The sequence below is a fragment of the Mastigoproctus giganteus genome, chromosome 4 (genome assembly GCF_048544385.1).
Source record: "Mastigoproctus giganteus isolate SK-2022 chromosome 4, ASM4854438v1, whole genome shotgun sequence".
Lineage (NCBI taxonomy): Eukaryota > Metazoa > Arthropoda > Arachnida > Uropygi > Thelyphonidae > Mastigoproctus > Mastigoproctus giganteus.
Genome location: NC_143578.1, coordinates 210,587,405 through 210,612,736, shown reverse-complemented (window position 1 = coordinate 210,612,736; position 25,332 = coordinate 210,587,405). Strand labels below are relative to the sequence as shown.

Below are 25,332 nucleotides of genomic sequence, written 5' to 3'. Positions count from 1 at the left end.
GAGTACACCATGATTACAGTCTTCTGCGGATTTAGGGCCAAGCCAAATTTGTTCAAGTACACGAATAAGTTCAGAAGCTTATAATTAATCTGCTCACACAATGCCCTGTTGTTCATGGACGGTTGGATGGGTGTTAGGATCTTAATGTCATCTGCATAAGTGCATACATCATCCCTACCGTTGCAGAACGGGATCATCGTGGCGGTAAAGAGGAGTCCTGATAAAACTCCACCCTGTGGAACTCCTGCATGGAGTTGGCGTTGGAGGATCTGACTATCTGTGCGGTAATAAATGGACCGACAAGTAAGTAGGGCCTGTAGGAACTTCAGCAAATTTCCTTTTATTTGGAAGGCGTGTTGGAGCAGATGAAGTAAGGCATGTACATCCAGACTATCGAAGGCTGCTTTTATATCGGCATAAATTATTGCAATTTCCTTTCTGGCTTGGAAAGCATTTAGTATCGTGGCCTGAACTGTGAGCAGGTTAGTTATTGTTGATCTTGCAGTCATTGAATAATGAATTTGTTGAGGCTGCCCAGCCAGTATCTGATTCGACAACTTTGGCAATAGAGCTTTCTCCAGTACTTTTAACAGGGTAGATGCAGTAGATATTGGCCTATAGTGCTCCAAAAGGTTAGGCTTTGTAATTTTCGGCATTGGAATTACAGTGTACTTATTCCAGTCCTCAGGGAAAACTCGGCAAGCAAGGATAGAGCTATAAATTGCTTGGAGTGGTTCAATTAGGTAAGGACTAAGACACTTTACCATGAAGTGGGGGACTCCATCAACTCCAGCTGTGTTAGTTGGCCTGAGGGAGTTAATACTCTGTATTAGTGCTTCTTTAGTTATAGGAACAGACTCCATCTCATTGTCAACTAATTGATCCCACTCAAACTCCCTGACTTGAGACTCATGATATATGCTGGAAAATCTGCTGATGTGGTCCATCCACGCTTCTTTGTCAAGCCCCTGATTTGTGTCACTTTTATGTGTGCAACGAGGTAGCTTTCCCCTGTCAAGTGTGTCTTTCATGTAGCGGTTGACTGCTCTAGATTTTTCCCTATTAAATATTGCTCTGGCCCTCGAGTAGTTAATTCTATCTTGTGTGTCATTAGACAGTTTCCATTTTCTGTGCAGAGTTTGCTTTAGTTTAAACAATGTAGATAGGCTAGAGTTCCACCAGGTTTTAGATTTTGATGACATCCTTACTACTTTGGAAGCCGCAAATTCTGTAATAGAGTTGATCCAACTTGTTAAGAGAGTTGTTGCAAATAAGGCATCACATTTGAGTAGACATTCCCACGGGATACAGCTGGCAGCAAATAAGCATATATTTGGGTCCAGAAAGGCTGGCGAAGTGACAAGCTGGCTCTTAATTTTTTCCTTGACATTGAAGTCCACATACGGTAGCATTATGAGCATTGCAATTGGGCTATGATCGGATGGAAAGAACATTTCGGGGGGGTACATCAATTATACATTTACCAGAAGCCAGAATTAGGTCAAGTCTATTTTCACCTCTTGTAGGTTGGTCATTGATAAGAGAGATGGAACATGGCTGTAGTTTATTTAACATGGCGTCCAGTAGGTTACTGAGCTGTGGTGTAAGGTTGACATCTCCACATACTATATGGGTTCCCTACCAGCCAAATGATATGGGGGTGCATTTCGTATCACGGAGTAGTTTATAAAAGGTTCCGTAAATGCCAATGGATATCTGGCTATATTGGAAGCCAAATTGCTGCCAACCATTAGAGACCATTTGAACCTGCCAAGTAACGGCATCTTTCAGGACGACTCTGCCCCTTGTCATCGGGCAAAAAGTGCAAGTACGCAATTCTGTAGTTGCTTTAACTTCATTTCTGCATTAGTGGTTTACGTGTTTACATTTGTTACATGTGAAAAAAATGGCTGGAAGAACGGTCCATTCATTACAACTCTTAGCTGGCCAGAAAACAGCCCGAACGGACCTGAATCCCATAGAGAACTGCTGGCATCGTGTGGAATCTGCAGTTGCCAGAAAGAAACCTTCGTGAACTTGAGGAAGCCATAATTCGTGTTTGGAACCACGAACTATCAGCTGATTATCTTCAGAAATTGATCTTGTCAATGCCTCGAAGGTTTTGCTGCTGTCATCAGGGCCAGAGGCGGTTCAACTAAATATTAGTTTGCACCTGGTGAACTTTATTTTGTTTTCCCATTTAAAATGATAAACTGAAGCAAATTCTGATAACATTTCAGCCATAATTGTCGTGTTTACGAAAACTGTTGTATAAAGGTTGCAAATGTCATTTTGGAATATTTTGAGAGCACCTGTCAAATATTACTTAGCTTTGCCTTAACTATTAATAAATATCTTTTGTTTATATTTATATTTGTACTGCTAGTCATTAATATAACATACCATCGCGAAAAAGAGTTAGAAATGTTAAATTCTTAGGTGATGCACTTTCTTTGAACACCAGTGTATATTTGAATGGTGTTAATTTTACTGTGGTTAATTAAGAGATTTCAAAGAATTAAATATCTTTTCCACAGTCATGGAAGATTTAATCCTTTAGAAAATTAATTTATTATCAAATGGATTACCGTAGTTGTCAGTATTTTTAATTTAGCACTCAATGATAACAAGAGAAACTCGAAATGAGTTTTAAACATTGACTTAAATTCATTCATTCAAAATTCTTGAGACATGACATATCTAGAACAAAAGAAAATCTGGGCAGTAAAGATTCATTACTTATATAAGACAAAAAAAAATTTGAGTTTTTTATTTATGAAAAATTAAGACTGAATCAAAATAATTGTCAGTTTGTTCAGGTTTGTTGAGTAGCTTAGTGCGCCACCTGCATTCACAGAATAAACACGAAATTTAACAGAAATTAATTAGAGATAGTTTTTTTTTTTTTTTTTCCCCCTCCTGATTAAATGTAGTCTGTTTAGAGAGAGTGGGCTTCGGTCATTCCTTCTTAAAACAAATGCGCATACCAGAAAACAGGAAAGATTTAAAATATATACTTCAGAATAACTGAATTTTGAATTCTGAAAAAAATGGATAAGAATTGTAAATATGGGTTCGTATTCTCATCAATCGCAAGAAAAACTTTTCTCATCTTTTAAATTTTAACTACAAAATATTTAGATTTTCTAAGAATCATATTTTGATATCCAAGATCATATAATACAACATCGTCACGTGACCCTGATTAAGTTGCGCTCCGATATTTGCTAGAATTATGTTGCCCATTTTAATCTGGCAAGATCATGCATATCTGTGGCTACACTGGATGGGAACAGGGTTGTGTGCAGTGGAAAGAGTCCCTGCCGCACCATAAAAATAGCGTAGTGCGGTGTTCCCCGGCCTTTCAATTTTCAACGCCGCTAGTTTCATTTCGATGGAAGTCCGGGTACGCTGTTTGAGAGATTTTGTAAACAAGGAAACTTGTTCCACACAATTGGATCGTGAGGAACTGCACGGGCAGCTGCAGACAATGTTAGCTTAAGAAGTTTTTTGAAAAACAGACATGGCAAAGTGTGACGTGGGAGGAAGACTCATCTCCACGCGCCATTTATCATCACTGATAATCGAGATATCATTTGTCTCCGAAGTCGGCATTCACCTCAACCCCTTCGCAGCGCGACTCTCGGAACGTCCTACTTTCGATTTTCGCAAGGATAGATAGAGGTGAGTGGCGAACAAAATTCTGAGTGTAAATAAGTTGATTATTGCGAGCTGCTGAAGGCCTATGGAGGTTGCTACCACTAAGTTATAGTCACACAACTTTCTTCTTGCCCGCGACTTTTATTCACAAACAGTTTAAGGACGCCAATTCCGATGAATTAGCTCTTACAGAAGTGTTAAATGAAAAGGGAAATCTCACTTTCTTTGGAACATTTCATAACACGATACATTTTTTTAAATCCTAAACAGATTCGTAACGAATATGGTTTCAGCTAATCTCCTGTCTTCCTTTGCATTCCCAAGGAAACAGTTTCTTCAAATCAAACTGTGGGTGCAAGGGCAGTACTATGCTTTCTTTCCCGCTGTTCGACAATAAACAATGTGAAAACAAGGTGCGATTCACAGAGGTAATTTGTTTTATTGTCCGGGGAGTGACTTCCATCTTCAGTGTCAACGCAATGTTTGCTTGTTATTTCTTCCACGCTCGCAATGAAGTCTGTAGGGTACCTGGAACGAGAATTACAGTTGCCTAAGACGTACCTCGTAAGCATCCCTTGCATTTGAAAAGTCACAAACGACCTTATATTGAAACGAGAACAGTTTCATTGGAGCTGGATTATCATATGCTGTGTATAGAACAATCCAACTAAGATAATACAGCGGACTGCTGATTTAAGGGGTCTGAAGGAACGGTTTCATGCGGAGGACTGCAAGAAAGTAAGTTCTCCTCCAGGGACTGCAACTGGTGAAGTTAGCACTGCATTTTCTTGATCTTCGTCAACACCTGCATGTCTCGCCAGGGAAGTCTTTCAACTTGTGTTGGATCTTTCGGCGCTCTAAAGCTTTGAAAAAGTAACAGAATTAATTCTGTTACTTTTTCAAAGCTTTGAGCACTAATGTAAATGGAATCTTATTAATTAAGGGAATGAATAAGTAATTTGACTGTTTAGTTTCTTTCTCTAGGTGTTTTGAAGTTTCCAAAACATCGTGAATATTTCAGTGCGTCCTCAATTTCCTCCCGCACACGAATTAGCAAATGGACTATTTTTTTTTTTTAAATTGTACAAAGAAAAGCTTGCTTCAGACAACGTATACAATTACATTTTAACTCGCACTTGGATGGAAATTTGCATCTTCGCTATAGAAATTTTATGCTTGATAAAAACGGACGCAAAATATAACACATTTCGTTATTTTTATGTGAGAATCAAAACTTGAAAACTAATTTGTAATGCGTAGAAAGAAGTCGATTTAAAGCAATATGTGCACATATTGCTTTAAATCGACTTCTTTCTGCGCATTACAAAATGCTGCCTTATGTATAATTATAATTGTCATCTGGTCAACCATAAATAAAATTACAGTTCTTTTTGTAATACTTCAATTAGTTTAAAAGCTTGTTCTTTCTTAGGTTAACTGTACATTAAGCAGGAACAATGAGGACCTCTGTTGGTGTTACGATAACTGTTCTATTTTTTACTGTCATCTTAAACTCCACGGTGGGAACTAGGGTAAGTCCAAATATGATTTTTATATTAAGGAACTTAAAATTTATCTCATTATTATTGGATTCCATAAGAAACTGGACTTTTCTTTGAATAACCTGACATCAAATGCTAATGCAGTTCACAAACTGATCTTTGCGCTCTCTACAGACCACTCGGGGAAATTCGTCAGATGGCTTAGTTGCATAACAATTTCTGCTTATCCAAGATGCAATTTTATTATTAAGTGCAAAAAAGCATGGGCCTTATAATTTCCGATTCGGAGGGGCCTTAAACTCCCAAAAATCATCATTTGCACATATATACTCTATACATCGGGGAAGGGAGGTAAGAATACCGTCTACACCATGAGTTAATATTTATTCTTTAAATTTCGTAATTACAAGTTATAATGCACGTGATGAGAATGCCAAAGTATCCTATTTACCTTAAGAGATTAATAGCACCGTAATATTCACATACCCACAGTTATTGCTGTCTTTAATCATAATAACCAATTTATTCTTCGAGTAAATAACATTAAGGAATGTAAAAGGAGACACTTTTAATTACCCTCTCTCTATTTGATTCTCACTTGAAATGGATACCACGATGTTTCCAAGCCATCCAACACCAGACAGTTCATATTCATTGATGGCTATAAACATTCTTCGCATCAGCCGGGTACAGGAGCAATAATACGAATACAATAAAATTAGAGTAAAATTTTATTGTATTCAGATTTTTGTAAAACTAAGTTCTAATAACAAGGTACTTGGTGTAATTTTTGACGCATTTGAAATACGCGAGTCTTTATAAACGTATCTTATAAAAACTGACGATTCATTGTCCATGAATGCGAATGTCAAACACTTCTATGATTGGATTGGTGATTTATTTTTACGCCGATCCCACTGAACTCGCTAGTCCCGTAGCTGGGTCGATAACAGTGTACAGAGAGCAAGAAAACTTTGAATCAGCGTCCCCAAAGGCCATGCAGAAGGCATGAGCAATACAAATTTATCACTGACTGTCAACAATCAGGAAAGAAGCATAAAGGGGTAGATAAAATGTTGGAAGCAGTTTAGAAACTAAAAAGGTAAAAGTCAAGTCACTGACTAATAGCGAATGGTTTTAGCATTTGTAAAAGGACCCATTCTGTTCATAACATTCAGTAGACTGAGTAATATACTCTTTGTAGAAAAGTGTATATGTGTTCCATGTCTATTTATCTAAAAACAGACAGATACGCGCACATATCAAATTATACATATATTTAATATCTAGCATATATCTTAAATTCTTTTAACATCTACCTCACTTCGAACGTTGGGACAAGTGCAATTTATTAACAGTACATAATAACTGATAACATTCTGGCCTCCTTGAGCAAGTTGTAACAATCTTTAACTGTAGATATTTTAAAAGATGATTGTTATTATTATTAATAACACTAAACTGCAGGGTTCATCCTCGCTCTACTATACATAAATTGGAACAAAAATCGATAAGCTTACACAGAAACAGGATTTTGTTAAGACTCCTTCAACTACGAAAGAAAAAGTAAATCTCACACCGACAAGCCATGTAGAGGGGTGTGCAAGCAACCTCTAACCCCATTCCAGGAAGGAAAGCCTTGTCGTTGTAAATTTCATATATTCTGTGGTCTAAAAATCAAACTTCCAAAATTTAAACTCATACATATTTTGAATTCATGTATTTTTTTTTTTGGCTCAGATGAACCTTATTTCGTACTACCACTTCTAGAAAGTGGTTCAGAGAAGGACAACCAGATTGGCGAGGGGGGCCAATCGATATCCATACGAACAACGACAGAGGTTTATAATACAATGGGGGTGGGGGAGTATGAGTATTTTCATAGGCAATAGATAGAATAACCAGGAAGCACAAATACAAAATTTTGTAGAGCAACAGAAGGGTAGATCTCATAAGTTTATTTTCGGGCAGCGTTTTGCATATCAATGGCATGAATTGACTTCCACCGTGATCGAAGTTGATAGTTTGTAAAGTACAAAGCGGAATTGGATGGTCACTTTTTGGCGAAGGAGACTGTATGAGTGATAGATTTTTTTTTCCTCTCTCTTTTTAGCAGATACAGAAAAGGCCCGATTCCTTGGATTACTTAGCATGGAACCATTATAATACTAATTGCTGAATAATTTCTGTTCAGCCAAAATAGAGATGTTTTAAAAATCTATTGACATACAAAAATCTATTGTATGATGCCCGAGTTCATTCTTATAATCTTTCACACTTGTCTATTCTGTAAATTAAGAGTTCTCTGACATATTTTGATAATTTTTTGGCCTTCTTTTGATGTTATATTTCAGCTAGTTGATCGTTCGAAGTCTGTTTTTTTCCCAAACAATTTTGAACATATCAATAAATAAAATAAATCGTGCGATGCCACAAATCAGAGCCTTGGAGGTAGGTGGGTAGAGCATATCACAATAATGTAACCATTTGCCCCGGATGTGTTCTTGCAGTAATGGGTTATAATCCTCATTGTCTGAGCCAAAACTGTTGTCTGGCTTGTCAATGCAAACCTCGAAAAATATTTATCCAAAACGAATCATCACTGACAGATTCACTGAAAAAAAATTCGAATCGTGTTGGTGTCGTCTGTACAAGTATATATTCTCGAGCCAGTTAGGATGTTGAACAGGCTGAAAAATCAATAATTCAGAGAAAATCCTACTGATGAGATGAAATGAGATGAGCTAACTCAATTGACTAAGGCCTTTAAAAATTCTTCTAGATTCCAGACCTACCAAGCCCGCCATACTACTGTCAGAGAATTTCCTGCAGATGTGATTGCTAACAGTTGAATCTGAATAGAAAACTATTATTATTATGATTGTTCTCCCACTTGTCTGAAAGAACAATCGTATTCTGTATTTCTCTTGACGATTTCTTAAACTATACAATTTGCAGGGACGAAATTTGTATTTTTAGGACTCTGTACATCCTGAGTCTAGACGAGGTATTTTTTCCCCCTCCTCCATATTGAACTTATCCCATTAAATTCTTTAAGAATGAAAGGGTCCGAAGAGAGCCCCTTCATTACTATACACTCTTCTCTTACCTTGGAAGAGATCAATGCATCGCATCTTGGATGTTCGAAGCATTCTAAAGCGAGGCTTATTTGCAACGCTTCCATTATCCTTAAAACGATAAATTTCTAATACCCGCACAGCATGACTTTGACTTCTGGCAAAAACAAGCACATACGACGCTACCAGCTGAGCCTTCTCTTGAACGCATAGTCCCCATCGACTACTGAATAATCAGTAAGGGAAGAGTGACACATAATAACAAATAATCAAATCATGACCAGACAAGTGCTCCCAGAAAACTAATTGCTGGTAACATCTGAGTCCGTTGCTGTCACTCTGTACTCGTTCGTTGGTTCTAAATAAGATTATTATTGAGTTATTTTAATATTATTAAATTGCTCTAGTTCATTGAGGTGTTGTCTATAGAGTGTTTCCATATTATTGGGCGTTCAAACATGATTGACTGAGGACTGATTTGTTGTTGCTGAATATGATTCCCGGTACGTTTTCTTCTCGTAATTTTAAATCGGATGGAAGTGTTAGTCTAATCTATTCATTGTTTGTAGTGTTGACAAGATGGTGTTAGATAAAATGGAGGGTCCGGCTACTTTTATTGAACACTAAATGGTAATCAGTGCAGTTTTTTTTTTTTTTTCCCCAATTATGACTTTGGAAACTCGCCAGGACTCTTTAGGTTGGCAGCTGGTCGTTTGCACCAAAGTACAGAATTTTCTAATTTTTGGTGATTAATTTGTTCATTAGTGTACTTCCTGATAATACGTCTGGCTTTATTTGAGAATTGTTCTGTATTATGATGAAATACCCCTTCCCCATACTCGCTGCGAAGCCAGATTAAACAGGATATTTTCTAATCTTTGTGTGTTAAATGTTGGGATTTCCACCGACTATCTGTGTAGAGTTTTTTTTTTTTAAATGGAATTATCTCCTTGGTCTATCCTCGAAAATATGTCCTGCATTTTTGCTGTCTGAGTGGCTCTTATTTTTCGGTACTCCATGTTCAAGAAAACATGGAATACAGGTGATCACATGACTTGTCAATCTTATTTAAAGTAGCAGCCGGTTCATCATTATAAGATATTTCTGTGGCCCAGTAGACAGTCTTTTTTTCAGCTCATTCTAAGTTGTAGAAACAAAAAAAAGCAACTATTGTGAAATTCGTTTATTTGAGGACTTGTCTTGGTAAGTTTTCAGGTACACCGCCACGTTCTGTAGACATGTTAGATCTTTTCAATTGGATAAACCATATTCTTCTGTTTCAGTATGAAGCTGAACTTGAAGCAATATATTAAAGGATGGATCTGTCTTTTGATTCTCCTTACTGTTTATTGTTGAGGCGTTCTTAATGTTCCATAATAAGGTTAAGTTTCTGGTGTTTTCCAGATGCGTGCAGGAAAAGGTAATCCCTATTCGATCATCTAATTCTAGAAGTATGATCGATTCCTTCTGTAACCTTTTTCTGAAAGGTCTTAAAAAAGGTTCCCTTAAACCTTCATCAAAACAAAATTTCCAGGTTATCCTACCACTGTACATTATGGTATTAGCAGGTGATCAACCATTAGTTGTCTCCAGTAGTTCATCAACAGAATTAATCTTTCTTTGAATACGGGGGTTGACCTCCACACTATTTTCTTTGATGTCGCCTCCGCATTTTTTCGATCCGTATATCTCCCTCCCTTCTTTTTGTGTTGCAGTTTTGTCTTGGAATTGCAAATTCGGTTTTGTCCAATTTTCATCTCTTCTGTTCTTGCCCTTTTGTTGAAAGATTTAATTTTATATGCGGATGACCTTATTTTGGTAGTCAGCTTCCTAGGTCTAACGATTTAAGTTGACTAAGTTAAACGTTCGTACAGAAAAGTGTTCGTGAACTAATAAATAATCTTTCATGGTTTGGTGTTGAGATTAATTTTTTAAAAAAAGTACATGATTTTTGGTAATTACGATGGGAAAAAAATTAATTTAAGGATCATTTCAGCGAGATAATCGTGAAACTTTTAAGGACCAAGTGGAATGTCAAATTACATATGGCCAAAGTGACCGAGCAGAAGCTTATCTTAAGGCATTCCTCTTCATATTCAGCCACTAATGTTATACGGATCAATGGTTTGGCCATCTGCTGTGCCATCAAACTTTAAGTTGATTCTCGGCCTGAACTATTGGATTTTAAAGTGCTTATCGGAAAAGTTAAGGTTGCCACTTTGTGTATAAAAGTCTTCGTATTTCTTTTGTGCAGGCTTCATAAGATTTCCAAGTAGTTATATCCTGTAATCCATTTATCGGTAGTGATTTATGAAGTTTGAATCCGGGATTATATGAACTGGATAATTCCTTGTTGTCTGTGAGATAATTGTTTATTCGATCTTAATTTGGAACAAGAAATGCGTGTGCTGTTTCTTCAACATTGCCCTGACGCTGTTTTCTGGCACGGAAATTTATTTGGATCTTTGACACGCACAGCTTGACTGTGAAGTGTCCAAGACAAGAATGGTAGCCCAAGTTCATGAAAAGTCTTAATAGTCACTGATCTTCCTTATGGGGACTGATCACTACGTAGCCCTGATTCCGATTTCTGCCTTCCCATCTTGGTCAATGGATTGTTGGAACAATTAGTCTTGAAGATCCCTGGAGCTTGCTGATTAGCAACCCGGACTTAACTCAAATATGAATTTGATCTGTGATTTCCTCATGTTTTTTTTGTAAGTTTCTATGTTTTATATATTTTTTAAAATTTGCCTACTAGTTATGAATTCGATGACTTTTTCTGTACCTCTCACTTGTACGTACCGGAGTTAGAATAGAACAGAATATATAAAGTAAATTTATATACTCTGTTCCTGCGGGCGCCTCCGTAGCCAGGTGGGAAGGAGCAGCAGTGCGTAGCACACGCTTCTTGATTAGACCGGGGTTCGAGCCCGTCACCACCAAATACGGAAAGGTCAGGGTATGACCACCGCATATCCCGGAGCAATATGGCTTTAGTTGATAATGCTCCTAAAAACCAAATAAACAACAAACAAACTCTGTTCGTGCGGAAATTGTACACTACAGAAAACAATCACAAAGCGGAATAGTACTCGATGCTAATTCGAATGAAACAATACGTTTTATAAGGTGCTTATCGGAAAAGTTAAAACTTTAACACTGAAGAATTAAAAAAAAAAAAAAAAAAAAAAAAAAAAAAAAATGTCATATTAGGGCTACCCGAGAGTTAACTCATCTGCCTGTATTTAAGTCCATAAATTGCTTGTGTTTTCTGGAGGTAAAACCTGAGTTTCCGGTGGGGGGGGGGGGAACTTTCCTGTCCCGAACTCAGACTGACCAACTCGGCCACAGAGTGAAGAGGTCCATAAAAGTTCCTTGCGTCATTGACGGGATTCGAACCCGGGCCTTTTCTACTTGGTTTGGGGAGGACTGATAGCTCTGCTATGCAGTATTGGAGCTTATGGTCCTGAAAAAGGGCCATAAGCTTAATAGATAAAGTAATGGTGTCAAAATACATGTTACTTACAAACACAATATGAAGCTAGTTCCCTCTGAAACAATTCTGACACCATTACTTTATCTATTATGCACAGTGGCGTATAATCCCATGCTAAATCTAACCCCATGGCCCTTTGCTCAGCGCAGCCCAAAAGAAAAAGAGAAAGTTACATAAGACAAATGTCGCACAGGGTTCCCGGCCAATACGCAATAGTTATGTACTTCTGAGCCAAAAATTAATACGTCGAATTTTAGATAATTTTAAAAACTTTCTAAATCTAGACATATCATATGTAAAGCTTTTTTACCGAGAAAGAAAAAAATCAATTCAAAGTTTAAAACCTGCCTCTCAACTGAAAACCTAAAATCTTTACACAAAGGAAAACCAGAATAATTTAATGATCAGCGTACAAGGAAATCAAATTGCAAATACATCTTCAGACAAGGACCTTAACATCGCCTGGGACATCATTCAGGTCTGCAAAACATTTCGAAACCAAAGAGCCAACAATTAATACGCCATTCCGAGAGATCATATTGCGAGTGAAAAGGAAGCCAACTTAGCGACTGATTTCGCTGGGTAACATGAAGTCGATCTGCTCTGTGGAAGCGCATGAAATTAAGTGAACATTTACACTATAAAAAATTAAACGAGGAATTAATTAGTAAGTATGTGGGATTTTATATATACGATAATCGAGGAAAACGATTTATTGAGAACCTCTTTCTGGATGCTTATGAAAAGGTAGCTGTCAGTGCTAGGGAAAAAACTTTCCTGTGGATTCGAACCATATGGCGTTCGTATTTTATCGTCTCATATTAACTTACAGTAATAATGAATGACAGTTTAATACAACCATAATTAGCACGCTTGTTATCTGTCATCGCACTTCTCACAGCAGGCCGTGGGTATACTTCGCAATTCATTTTCTGGCAACTGCAATCAAAAATTCGGAAGCTCATTTAGTAATTCAAAATAATTCCGTACTCGCTGATAAACGCGAAAAGCAAAATCCAAGCAGAAGTAAACTGGGTATGCGCCGTAACCTATGGTAAAATGTTTCTTCATTCCGTAGCACTGACAGTAACATACATCGAGCGATCACCGAATTATTTGACCACCTACCTAATAGCGTGTTGGGCCACCGTTCGCACGGATAACAGCCGCTTTTCGCCTAGGCATCGACTCCACTAGATGTGTGAAGATGTCTTAAAGATCTGCATCCATGCTGCCTGCAAAGGCTTTCCACAGTGTCGGAATAGATGACGGTTGCGTGTCCACACACCTTTACTTCCCGTTCAAAAACACCCCACAGGTGTTCAACTAGATTGAGGTGAGGAGAATTTGGAGGCCAATCAAGATGAGTGATATCTTCACTGTGTTCCTAGCACCATTCGTGCATATTGCGGGCTGGAATCCGCACTATACATGAATGGTTCAAGGAGCACAGGTAAAAATTAAACATAGCAGGGTGCATATGGCCTCCTAAGATCTGCCGGTAGACACCTCAGTGAAACGTTGGCCTATGCGCACCAGGGGTCCTAGTTCTTGCCAGAAAAAATGCCTCATATAAAGCAACCACCGACGCCTACCTGGATAGCGGGCAACATGCACAATGGGTTTATGGACTCGTGTTGCACCACATATTTGGTCTCATTCGACAAGAACATTCGGTTCCAGTTCTCCAGTGTTCAACCTGCGTGTTGATTTCACGCTGGTTGTACACTGGAGCATTCGCCGTCGACGATGATCAGCGGTGAAGAGAGAATGTCTCTTGGGTCGTCTGTTCTGGAACTGCATACGTTTGAGTGTGAGGAGCATCGTCATTTGGGATATTATTCCTGCATTTTCCATATTGTATTGGATGTCAACTCCCACATGACCTGCCGTTGAGCTCGTACAACACGCTGCACACTTCGCTTACCACGAACGTCCACGTTGTGTAAACAGTTCTGTCGGCGGGAGGACTCGTATCGAATTCTTACACCTTAACACAAAGTGTTAAGGCGTAAGAATTCATACACCTTAGCCTAAAGCGGCCGTGAGGGATTAACAAGACATGTCGTTTCCGATATGCAAGCTTCCGATGCACGAGCTCCCACAATTGTGCCCTTTTGAAACTCCTTGATATCTTTACTATATCCCATAACTGCTACTTTATCACTTTGACGTGCACGACCAGATACAAATTACTACCACTCTGGCGTATGAAGTTGTTCGACTCTTTTATACTGCGAGTATGTAGCATAGTTCATTATGACTACCTACCTAATACTTCGTAGGTCCTCCTTTTGCCCTCAATACAGCAGCAGCTATCCGACGTCTCGGATAGCTATTTAAGCGATTGAGCTGACACGCAGAACACAGCGCTAGGTTTTCATGACTATTAGTTCGTCGACTGGGACGTCAACCACGCACGACCAGAAACAAGAGCAAGATCGAGTTAGTGTCCACTTCTATAATATTCATAGACTATTAGGAATCTGTTTGTGTTTAAGGCAGGGTTTTACTATGGAAGGAAAGAGACAGGAACAGTTTCCAGGATTGGCAGTAAATGTGCTCTTCAGAACCAAAGCCTATCAACAAATAACCTTGGGAAGGGGTGGAAAACGAAAAAGTGTCTGTAGATCGTTCTACAAATCACTGGTTGCACCCTAAGCGAAAAAAAAAGTCATCTTAAAGCTAAAGGGTGAATTATATCCAGTTGAACCAAAGATTACTGAGATTGAATTGAATGATTTCTTTGCATTGTACCAAGATAAAATTATTATGATACTCAACGAAATACAAAACAAATCAAGTGACACGTGTAAAGAGTTACGAGGTAGTCAAAAATCGATCTCAAACATTATTAGATAACATCTAAGCTATTATCCTGGATTAGATTAGAACTTGATGATAAGACGAATAACAGAAAAGAGAAACAGGAATATTTAGAGTAGCTGGAATTTTCATTAACTCCGAAAGATCCAAGACGTGCGCGTTATGAAAACATACTTAATTAAACAAATTTGTATGCAGATCTGAGTTCCAGAAAAGCAACATGGCATCGGTACACACTTTGGGAACTGCAAAATATATCCCGACTGCATTTTAATTATTATACTAGAAGATCGCTTCTTTTTCTTTTAGGTTGAAATTAAACACCAAATGATATTTGGTACCCTCTTCCTTCTTAAAAGGAAAGCAAAGAAATGAGTTTCTTCACATAGAAAGAAAGTGACAACATAAACAGTACAACTTCCTTCTTCTCCCCTTAACATCAAGGGACCTGGGCAAGTTCCACGATTATTATAAATAATATTTTTGTCTGTGGGGCAGCTTGCACCTCGCTGGACTATTTTTTCCTGCAACATGTTTCTTTGCATAATGTCTGAATTGATGAAAATCGGTCCATCATCTTAACATTCTAGGCCGGCCTTCTCCCCAATAATCATAAATGTTTTCATTTAATCCCGTAGGATTTACGACATCTGGACATTTCCTTACCTCCAGCGAAACGACCATTTTGTAACGCATTCACAGGATGTGGCAGAAAGCGGTCGGTAGGTTCGTTATTTTCCGCTCAAGGTGACAATGAAGTTCCTTACTTACTGATGATGATCCAGAAACTGGCCGCATACCCCAGGTTGTTAGAATTATTGAGGGAACAGACAGAACCCGACTTCAGGACTAGTCAGGTAAGTTTCAGAAGCAGCAATATTAAACTACTTTTGGGGTATGTCTAAATAACGAAAATATTTCAAAAACATACTGAATGGAACATTTATCTGGGACGTACTGTACATAGCTAAAGAGAAGTGATTTATCAGCATACGTCAATACTACTAATGTAACCTTCAGGTCATAAGGCATTTTCACTTTGTGTCTGGCTTCTTAATTACTAACCGTGGTGTTTTTTTCCTCCACGTATCCAGAGCCAAGATATGCTGAAGTTCACAAAGAGAAGGAAACGATTCGTCAGTGTCAGGCAATTTCCTTTTGGAGATTATGAGGTAAGTTGAATTGAATCTTAAATTAGTTATTAAGAAAAAGAGAAACTCAAATAATCCAGAGCATCAAAACTTGAGGCCTATTTAATTTCAAAACTAATTAACAGCACTTTTGTAACCGTATTTCTTTGATCCGATGCGACTACTTCGCCTCATGTACCAATTAGCATCCGTTAAGTGCTAGAAGCCATCAATCAAAGCTTATTAAGATGTTTTCTTTCCCAATCGTGACGGAAGCCAGGTTGCACTTTGAATTGCGCTGCTGCTTAATTTGTGCATACATTGGGCCTACTTCAATTGATCGATGCAAGAAAGAAATCAGACGTGCAATGTTTTAAGGGTGAGCCACATTCCTTACTGTAAACTCCCACCAACCAACATAAGACTGCAGCTATTTCAGCAATATGTGAATTAACTATTTAGTTTATATCTTATTCGTGTATTCCAATAGACCTGCGCTAAATAAAGTAATCAGAAGAAATAAGTGACTGGATTTTGACAAACTATAAAAATTTTAAGAAACTAATTAGCCATATACACTAGTCAAAACAATTAGCGGTTGAATCATGATACAATGTACTGTGTAATCCACTAACTACTGTGACCGCAATGACAGCACATATTCACGGACCAAAGCGCAGATGCAAAGTTCTCCAACAAATGCAGGCCGAGAACATAAATTCAGGAGTGCGACAGTTTCGTTAAATACTCAAAAATATCTCAGACGCATCTCATTCGTGAATTAAAGCAGCAAACACAACACACGGACGGGCGAGTGCGTGTCCATTAGCAAAGTGAAGATGTCATCTCAGACAGATTTTCTGAATCTACTGCTTGGAAAGTCATCGGAGAGTCACTCAGTGCAAAATTCCGGCATGGTTCGGTCACCCGTAGGTGGTGGAATCGTCTCCAATAACCCCAAAACATTTGTAGACGTCCTGGTCAGGGTTTGTAGATACCCAGGTGTCCTTTGGACACTAGTGTTACCCAAACCATCCAAAATCGACTGCACTGACAGAAATTACGCGATAAAACCTAAAATGTGGCCGATATCGTAGGGCTAGAAGAATGTACGCATCCCAACATAATAACTGGACTGAGAAGGAAAATGGTGGGGTGTGTGCTCTCACAGATGAATTTACGTAGAGCTTGTAATCAGATTCTCTTCCGATCAGAATACAGGAAATCAGTTGGGTGGATTTCTGGTATTCGGTAGCATTAGTCATACAGACGTGCACATCATCACGAACAAGATCTTGCCTACATATCGGTATAGAGATAGGATCCTGCGACCCATGGGCCTTCAGTAGGAAGAGTTAGTTCTAATGGGTAACGCTCAATCCCATAAGGCAAAGCTGGCAAACAAGATGTTAGAACATGATATCGTCCGTATGAATTGGCCCGTCCGCTCTCCCAACTGGAAGCCATATGCGGACTATCCAGTGACACTAAATCAACTGGAAACAGCATTTACATAAAGACTAGCAACCGATTGCTCACTCATCGAAGCCTTGATTTTATGAATGAATTGCAGCTGCGAACCATATCTGGTGGTTGCTGCGAGTCATACTAAAGTCGTTGTCAGTGCACATGACAGTTTTGGTTCAAAATGGTGACAAAAACTGTTCTTACAAGCTTACCACACTTGATTTTGATATGTTATGTTCCAATGAAGTTGCTGTTACTGTTCACTCTGACGTTTCTTTGAACACTTTTAACATACAGTAATCGGAACTTCGGTTGGTTCAATTACACCACTAGGTGCGTATGTCATCATATTTACACGAACATCGTTTGAACATGCTACGATCCCTTCACTGTTTTGACCAGCATGGGAATTTACGCTTTCTAATTTATTATAGACGCCACACATGCTCCCTAAATTTGTAAGAAGACATTATGACAAGATACGACTTCATTTATCAAGACCCCGAGCCTTTGGCAAAATAGCCTTTGCTTGGCCATTTACCCACTTCTATACGAATCAATAAAGTGAACGTATGAGGAGTAACCGCAAACTGATCACGACGCTATCGTTTTATTTATATTTATTTATTTACATACAAACATCTCACCCACAGGGCACACAGACCCTAGATAATGGTGAGAACGCTGAGAATTACAGAATCAATACAAAACAGTATGAATCGATACAAACTAGAATTAAAATATATACAAAATTTAAACAAAATTTTTAACTACTAGCAATTCTTCCTTGACATAACTCTTCGAGTACCATTCGAACGACTAACTTCACCTACATCACCGATTCCTTTGCATCCACTAAAAAAAGCTGCTCATGCCGCATTTTCTTTTCCTTAATTGTTCGTTCAGATCGGAACTCATTACTTCTACTCGCCATTTTACAAAATTCTATGACAACCGAACATCGTTAATGGCAGATATAGCTGTTTTAATGTCGCAAATAAGAAATATGCACCCGAAGGGCTTATTTAAATATCATTTCGCTGCTGAAGGGCGCATCTCTTTGCAAGTAATCGAAAAGACGCAATCATTGCTCCCTTCGACTTGTTTGTGTGATTTTTTTAGCTGGCACTCAAATTTGAATGCCAACGAAAAAGCGTCCTTCGGTTTCCTAACTTTATGATGTAGATGTTCGTATTATGATGGCTAAATGATGCGAAAAAGAGGATTTTCTCTACATCTGCCATAAAACAGGGAAAAGTTCTATCATTCATACCTTTCCCGTCGCCAAAAAGTGCCTATCCATTTCCGCTTTGGACTTTACCAAACTATCCACCTCGACCACGGTAGCAGACAATTCATTCCAGTGATTTGCAATACGCTGCTCGAAAGAAAACCTGATTCCGCCTTCTGTTACTCCCCAGAATTTTCTACCCGTGCTCCTGTTTATCTCTCTTGCCAGTGAAAATAATTACCTCCCTGCTTATTCTAACGATTCCTTTCAGGGCTTTATATACCTCTTTCAGATACCCCCCTAAGATGTCTAGCTACCAAGTTTTGCAAATCCGCTAAGCCGTTCTTCACGTGGGCATCGATCAACACCTCACCAACCTGGTTACCCTTCTCTAGACCCTATCCAGAAGTCGCCTTTTTCAAGTGCAGCCTCCACACCAACACATATTCTAAAATGTGGTCCCACCATCGTGTTATACAAAAGGGGAAATTAAGAAATTTTCCCTTTTATATAGGATGATGAAAATGGATTTCATTGTAAAATAACATCTCATTTTCTCTACTTGCGAAGTCCTATATGCATATACTTATAACTTTTTCATCCTGGACCGCTTCTAACTCCAATACCCCCCGCTTATAAGTAATTACTGGAAATGTTTATTTTTCGAAGAATCATTTTCTCCAAAGAGTTAAAAATGCATCATAATTCCCCATTCCCCAGGTGCAAAATCTCACACTTATAAACACTAAACTTTAGTTTCCATTTTTCAATTTGTGCAGCAACCGATCTAAAGCATTCGGAATCAACAGTCCTCGTGGGCAGCACATTTGGTAGGATCGCCGTCCTCCCCACACCGAGTGGAAAAGACCCGAGTTCGAATCCCGTCCATGACGGGAGGAATTTTTATGGGCCTCTTTCACAACGTGGCTGGGTTAGTCGGTCTCATGCGAAGGTAGCATGGTTTTTCCTTCTGGAAACTCTGGTTTTTAGTCCAGCAAAAATAAAATCGACCTCAGAACACACGCAATTTACAGACAATATACACGGAGCAACGTGCCCTTAGTTGCCGATGCTCCTAAAACCTAACAACAACAACCAACCGGAATAAAAATCACCTTATTCCGATTGTTAACCAATTTTCTTATCTTTAAGTGTCACCAGTAAACTTTGACAACTTCCCCTGCAGTCCCTCACCAATGTTATTAATAAGAAATAGAAGTAACCTCCGAAAGACTCCACTTGCTACACTGATCCACCCTAATATATGCCCATTTTTGACTACTCTGGCTCCCATCTTCTATGTTATTTTATGTGAATAACTGTTGTGATTAATTAGTTACTTGGGTAGCTAATCGTGGATTCATAGTGGTCATAGAACAAGTCTGGTACTATAGTATTTTCAAAGCAAACCAGCTTCGAGCTGCTTGAATTCACAGTTCTGGCTTTACAGTTTGTATGAAAAATTGATATGCTGCACGGGGTAATGCTTAATTCGATCGAAAAATCACAAAAAATATTTCCTAATTTATTATTTAAGTCCCCTCAAATGATTTGGCCAAATCCGTTGCTTAAAGGGCTGTTAGCAGACTGAAGTGAAAGGTGTTGCACAAAACTGGAAAAAGACCGGAAGGTAGAAAGAATAAACAGTGAAGCCATGTGCTATCAACGTCTAAATATGCACCTAAAAATGACATAACTTCGCAGGGAGTTCAGAGAAGGCTGAGCAGATTGGTAACGAGTGCAAAGCGATGCAAATATGAAGAACGACTTAGGAGTGCACTAAAAAGTTTTATAACTAGACATCTAAGGGGAGGTCTGATTGAGGTGTATAAGGCACTGAAGGGATTGAGTAAACTGAATGAGGAAGGTCTGTTCTCTTAGCCAGGGGACACATAAAATAAGAGGAAATAACAGAAAATTGGATCTCATGAAGTTTGCTTATGGGCAGCGAGTCAAATTTAACGCAGAATTGGATAATTACATTTTAAAAATGGGAATGGGATGAACATTCTGTTTCATTTTAATTTTTGAATTTGCATAAAAAAAAAAAAAAAATAATTCGCTTCCTTGCATCATTAGCCTAATACTAATGGATAACTCACTCATAAATGCATGTCAGAACCAGTGGCTGAATGGCACGCAAACACAATTTTATTATTTATTGTGTCTCTCCATGATCATCAAAAACAGTATCTAGAAATTAATCTGTATCATAATTCTCCAGTGTAGTTGGGGATTGTCATAGGACCGGCTTAAGGCAAGATCGAGCGATTCCCCCGAACAGGGCACCAAAATGTAGGGGGCGCAAAATTCTCCGAAAATTCACTGATTTGCAAGTAAATTTCAAGTCTGAGAGGGCGCATCAAAAAATCTCGCACAGGATGCTGATAGACCCGGGGCCGCTTCTGGGTATTGATGTTATCAGCTGAAATATCGGACTTTTTACTGAGGACTAATCAGTATGGGGCAGTTTCTAGAGCTCAAGAAAACAACCGGACCTCCTGGCGGAATAAAAAAACCGTGGTATTTCTGTCCAAAAGCCAAGAGACAAATTACAGGAAGGGCCAAGAGACAGCCCATGACCACACCACAAGGACGTTGGGCATAAAGCACTAATTCAAGATCTGTCAAACACCAATCCAAGTGCAGCTATCCATGACGTGGTGGTACCTGTTTAGAGTAACTTAAGCAAACAGCTACACGATCTCAGCAGGTTTCATAGTAAGCTCTCTGTTGTAGTAGATTACTATGAAAACAATATTTTATTTAGATTGCTCAAGGCAACAGCAGGCGCACCTAGTGACTTATCAGATACAGTACAAGCTTAGCGAAAGGTAAGAACCTCCCCATAGTTCTACCAAAAGCCTATAAGCTCGCATGTATTCTGCTGACCAACAACACCACAGTATAGAATCTGCAATTACTCAGCTCCAGAACTCCTAGTTGAGCTAATGGACAACTCCAGGACTTTGCTTGCCATCCGATAACTACTTATTTGAAGTGAATATGAAACTACATTTGCCACCACTCCCCCTTACGACATTAGTTGAAGGGGAGCGGGAAATCAAGCTTTCACAAGCGTACGGACCTCTACAATTTCAAGAACGCATCACTGACAGACCACAGATATAGAGATCAAAAAGTGGAGACTAACAGTACTTCCATACACCGCATATGATAATTCCATCCTTAATCGGACACAGTATAAATTCGTGGACAGGTCATCATGCCCAGCTAACTGTGTGGGTATCGATGGGCAGACGTATTGTTACTCGGGTGGATAAATGTTGAATGAACATACGTGAATGGACTGAGTAAGCTCAATGCTAATGGCATTCTTCCTCTTGCTCAGAGTATGCGTATGAGGTGGCATTAATTCAAATTGAGGAAGAATGTGTTGTTGTTTTGGGAGCATTGGCGACTAGGGCCGTGTTATTCCGAAGTCGATTTTTTGTTTTCTGGACGGAAAACCCGAGTTTTCGGGAGAAAAAACATGCTGTTCTCGCCTGAGACCGACTAACTCAGCCACGTTGTGAAAAAGACCAATAAAAAGTCCTCCCGTCATCGACGGGATTCGAACTCGGGTCTTTTCCACCCGGTGTAGGGAGGACGGCGATCCTACCAACTGTGCTACCCATGAAGGTAAGGATGGTTGCAGGTCGGACGAGCGGAAATTTGCCTTCAGCCAGAGGGGTGATTGAGTGTTGAAACAAACTCCCATCTGGTGTTGTAGAGTTGAGTAGTTTGAATAAATTCAAGGAAGAACTAGATAAATTGTTAGAGAGGATGAACAGGTGAAATGGAAAGGTTTCTTTTTTTTTTTTATGTATTACGATGATACCATGATAATTGTTGCCACTATTTTCATGGTATCATCGGTTACAAAATGCATGTTTACCTCCAATTTCTTTAATCAGGACTTTAATAAATGAACTCTCATTTATTTATTATTAAAATGACCTAGTTTTCATAAACTGTTTTTCTTTCAGCAACTAAAAATTAATCCAGTATATTTAACAAACAATATAAATTTTAAGTTGTGAAAATATATTAAAATATGATTAAACTTTTTGTGCATGTCATAACTAAAAATAATTAAGATTTTCTACTCAATATTCTAAACGATAATACAATTACAGCAATGAACCACATTACTTAGACTGTGCCGCCATCTTGTGCAAGTTTGTGTAATTTATTTCTCTTAGCAATTTCTGCCCTAATATAACTTTGTATTTTCTTTATTTCAGGCATCAAAATAAAAATTCTAGATATTTGATGAAACTTCTGCTCATTCTTACATTCATTCACATCAGCTATCACCTGTCCCATCTTTTTTTTCTCTCTCTCTCTCGGAAATAGTTATATCTTGGAATAATGAGGAATTAGATGAAATGGGATACCGAACGTTTTTATTTCTTAATACTTCATTCTCTTTGTGTAACTTGTAAGCATCTGAGAAATAAAGTTATTATTACGATATCCCCAACGCTATTAGTGATATCAGTGTGTGTGTCTGTTCTTGTTTAAATCAGATATTGTGCAAATACACTATATTAATCTAGTTATTTGTTGTGTTTTTTAAACAAGTGGTCAATGATATGGAGAATTTTACATTCACGGAAAAAAAAATTAAAATAAACGAGATCGTGCATTTTCTGTTAATTTTTTTAATCAAATATAGGAAACAAAATAGAATAAACCTAACACTGTAAATACATTCAATATTTACAATATTAGGTGCCACTATCGCCTCTAGCGGAGATTACTCGTACTAAACAATAGGAATTCTTTTTATGTACAGGCAAACTTCAGTTGATAACTGAGAATTTAAATTTGATTCTTTTATACTACTTTAATTATTAAACAGCTCATTTATTATTGCTTTTTTTTTTTTCGGTGACCATTTGTAACGGTTACTTAATCTCCCTGTTGTCACATACATTAGTAACTATAACGTATTTTCTTCTCTGGCATGTAAACAAATTTAATTTAATTACCATCAAAATAAGAACATTTTAGCTTTCGACATAATCGCAAATGTATTGTTTTCCAAGAAACGTGTTTATTTTTCGAAGAATCATTTTCTCGAAAAGAGTTAAAAATGCATCCTAATTCCAACTAAACAGAAACAACAAATAAGAATTACACGATTTCTTCGCTTTTCTGATTTTTTTAAAAAGAAAGCACCTCAACTATCTGTAAACACGTTATTCATTATATGACAGACAATTTCTCTTTCGGGAGGGTCTCTTCACTAATTAATTGTATTATTAGGTTTTTCTTTCCTTAGAGATAACCATTATACAATTTAAAAAAAAAAGAAAAAAAAAAGTAAATTTTGGAAACGCTGTTAAGCTGTAGCTCAATAAGCGCATGCCCCAAAGATGCTGTGACCCCCCCCCCCCTTCCCCACTGCACATTCTTTAAATGGCATTGTTTAAAGGTCACACACACTGGAATATAAAATGTAATGAAATTTGGGTTGCAGTTTAATAAGGTTTTTAAATATTATCAACATTTTATTTAAAAAATGTTGATTTTTATAATTTGGCACAGACACCCTGATAAGAGGGGAGTTCACAACTTCATTGTTATGGCAGTCGCATAGCAGTGCTCAGAATGCGATATGTCGTATTTTTATGTTACGTATTTATTTTGTGATGGCGTACTCTTAATACAATATGAGAAGATTCAGTCAACAGTATTTTCGGCGCAGTTTGACATCTTATTTTCTGTATTTTTGAAAGGAGTATATTACTCCTTTCGAAAGTAGTAACTAAACCGTTGTAACAGTTTAAATTATACAAGTTCACGTGGCTTTCCCCCCCCCCTCTCAATACCTTTAAAATACTACTTTTCAATAGGCAATCATTGTTTTTCAGAAAATGAAGAGAAGAAAACTAAACACAATAACTTGCTTTTTTCAATTCCTACTATTAGTTCACACTCTCCCTATATATATTTATATATCTTGTTCAAATTTTCAATCGTTAATAAAATACTTTTTATTTATCCACTCAAGTTCAAATACATTTTTTTAAACTTGTAGTGGATGACACTTGATGTTAATACAGTTTTTTCAAATATTAATTCATTAATTAAATTTAATTAATTAATTTTAGTTTTATATGGGAGAAAAAAAATTTCTCTTATATAAGATATTTAGCAGGATATAAATTTAGGAATAAATACCGTCAGTGGCGAAGCGTGTAGATCGCTGGAAAAAAATTTCTTTTTCAGATTCTTTTTTCATTCTGGGTTCTAGTCTGAGTCAAGGAGGGAACAAAATGCAAAATGAAACATGTGAATAAAAATAATAGTCCACGCCATATATAGAAAGGAAAATGGAAAATTGCAAGGAAATTCGCTTTCTATTTTGCCACTTAATATTGTGATTCTGTCATATGTATATTGTATACATATTTCTATTAATTGTAATTATTTAATAAAAAGTAACTAACATAAAATTCTTTGTTGACCTAAGTAGGAATTGACTTTAAAATTTTTTTTTTATATTACTTGTTTTCCCTTAGGTCCCTTTCACAGAAAAGAATTGGACCATACGGCAATTTAATATCAGAATCCTTTCAAATGAACAATATTTTTCTGATGCCAATGTAGTGGTAGCCGTTTCAAGTAGTGATGGGCATAATCGAATGTCATCATCGAAATACTAGATTATAACATTTTATTAATTGATTATATGCAAATTAGGCGATTCAAAAATCGTTAAGAAAGCTAAAAAAAAACTATCGATTATTAATCATTCCGTTATGTCCATCACTAATTTAAAGTATTTGGACGAAAAAATATACACAATTATGCGGTTAAGGGCATTCACTAGTCTTCCCGCCTGCAGGTTAATAAAACATCATGCTCCTACTCCTGAAGGAGAGTGATTGACTTTGAACCACTAATTAACGAGGCAGAAGTTATCGTT

At 37.7% G+C, this 25,332-nt stretch overlaps 1 protein-coding gene across 1 annotated transcript in view; it reads left to right on the top strand.

Annotated features, from left to right (window-relative positions):
- LOC150087370 (uncharacterized) overlaps window positions 1-22,791 on the top strand; it is a 65,418-nt gene extending 42,627 nt beyond the window's left edge. The window contains exons 2-5 of the mRNA XM_090372030.1: window positions 5,093-5,192; window positions 15,203-15,421; window positions 15,659-15,736; window positions 22,640-22,791. Of these exons, the coding sequence (XP_090228156.1) occupies window positions 5,118-5,192; window positions 15,203-15,421; window positions 15,659-15,736; window positions 22,640-22,651 (384 nt within the window). The 5' untranslated portion in view covers window positions 5,093-5,117 and the 3' untranslated portion in view covers window positions 22,652-22,791. The remainder of the gene's footprint in view (window positions 1-5,092; window positions 5,193-15,202; window positions 15,422-15,658; window positions 15,737-22,639) is intronic.
- Window positions 22,792-25,332: the final 2,541 nt, after the last annotated feature.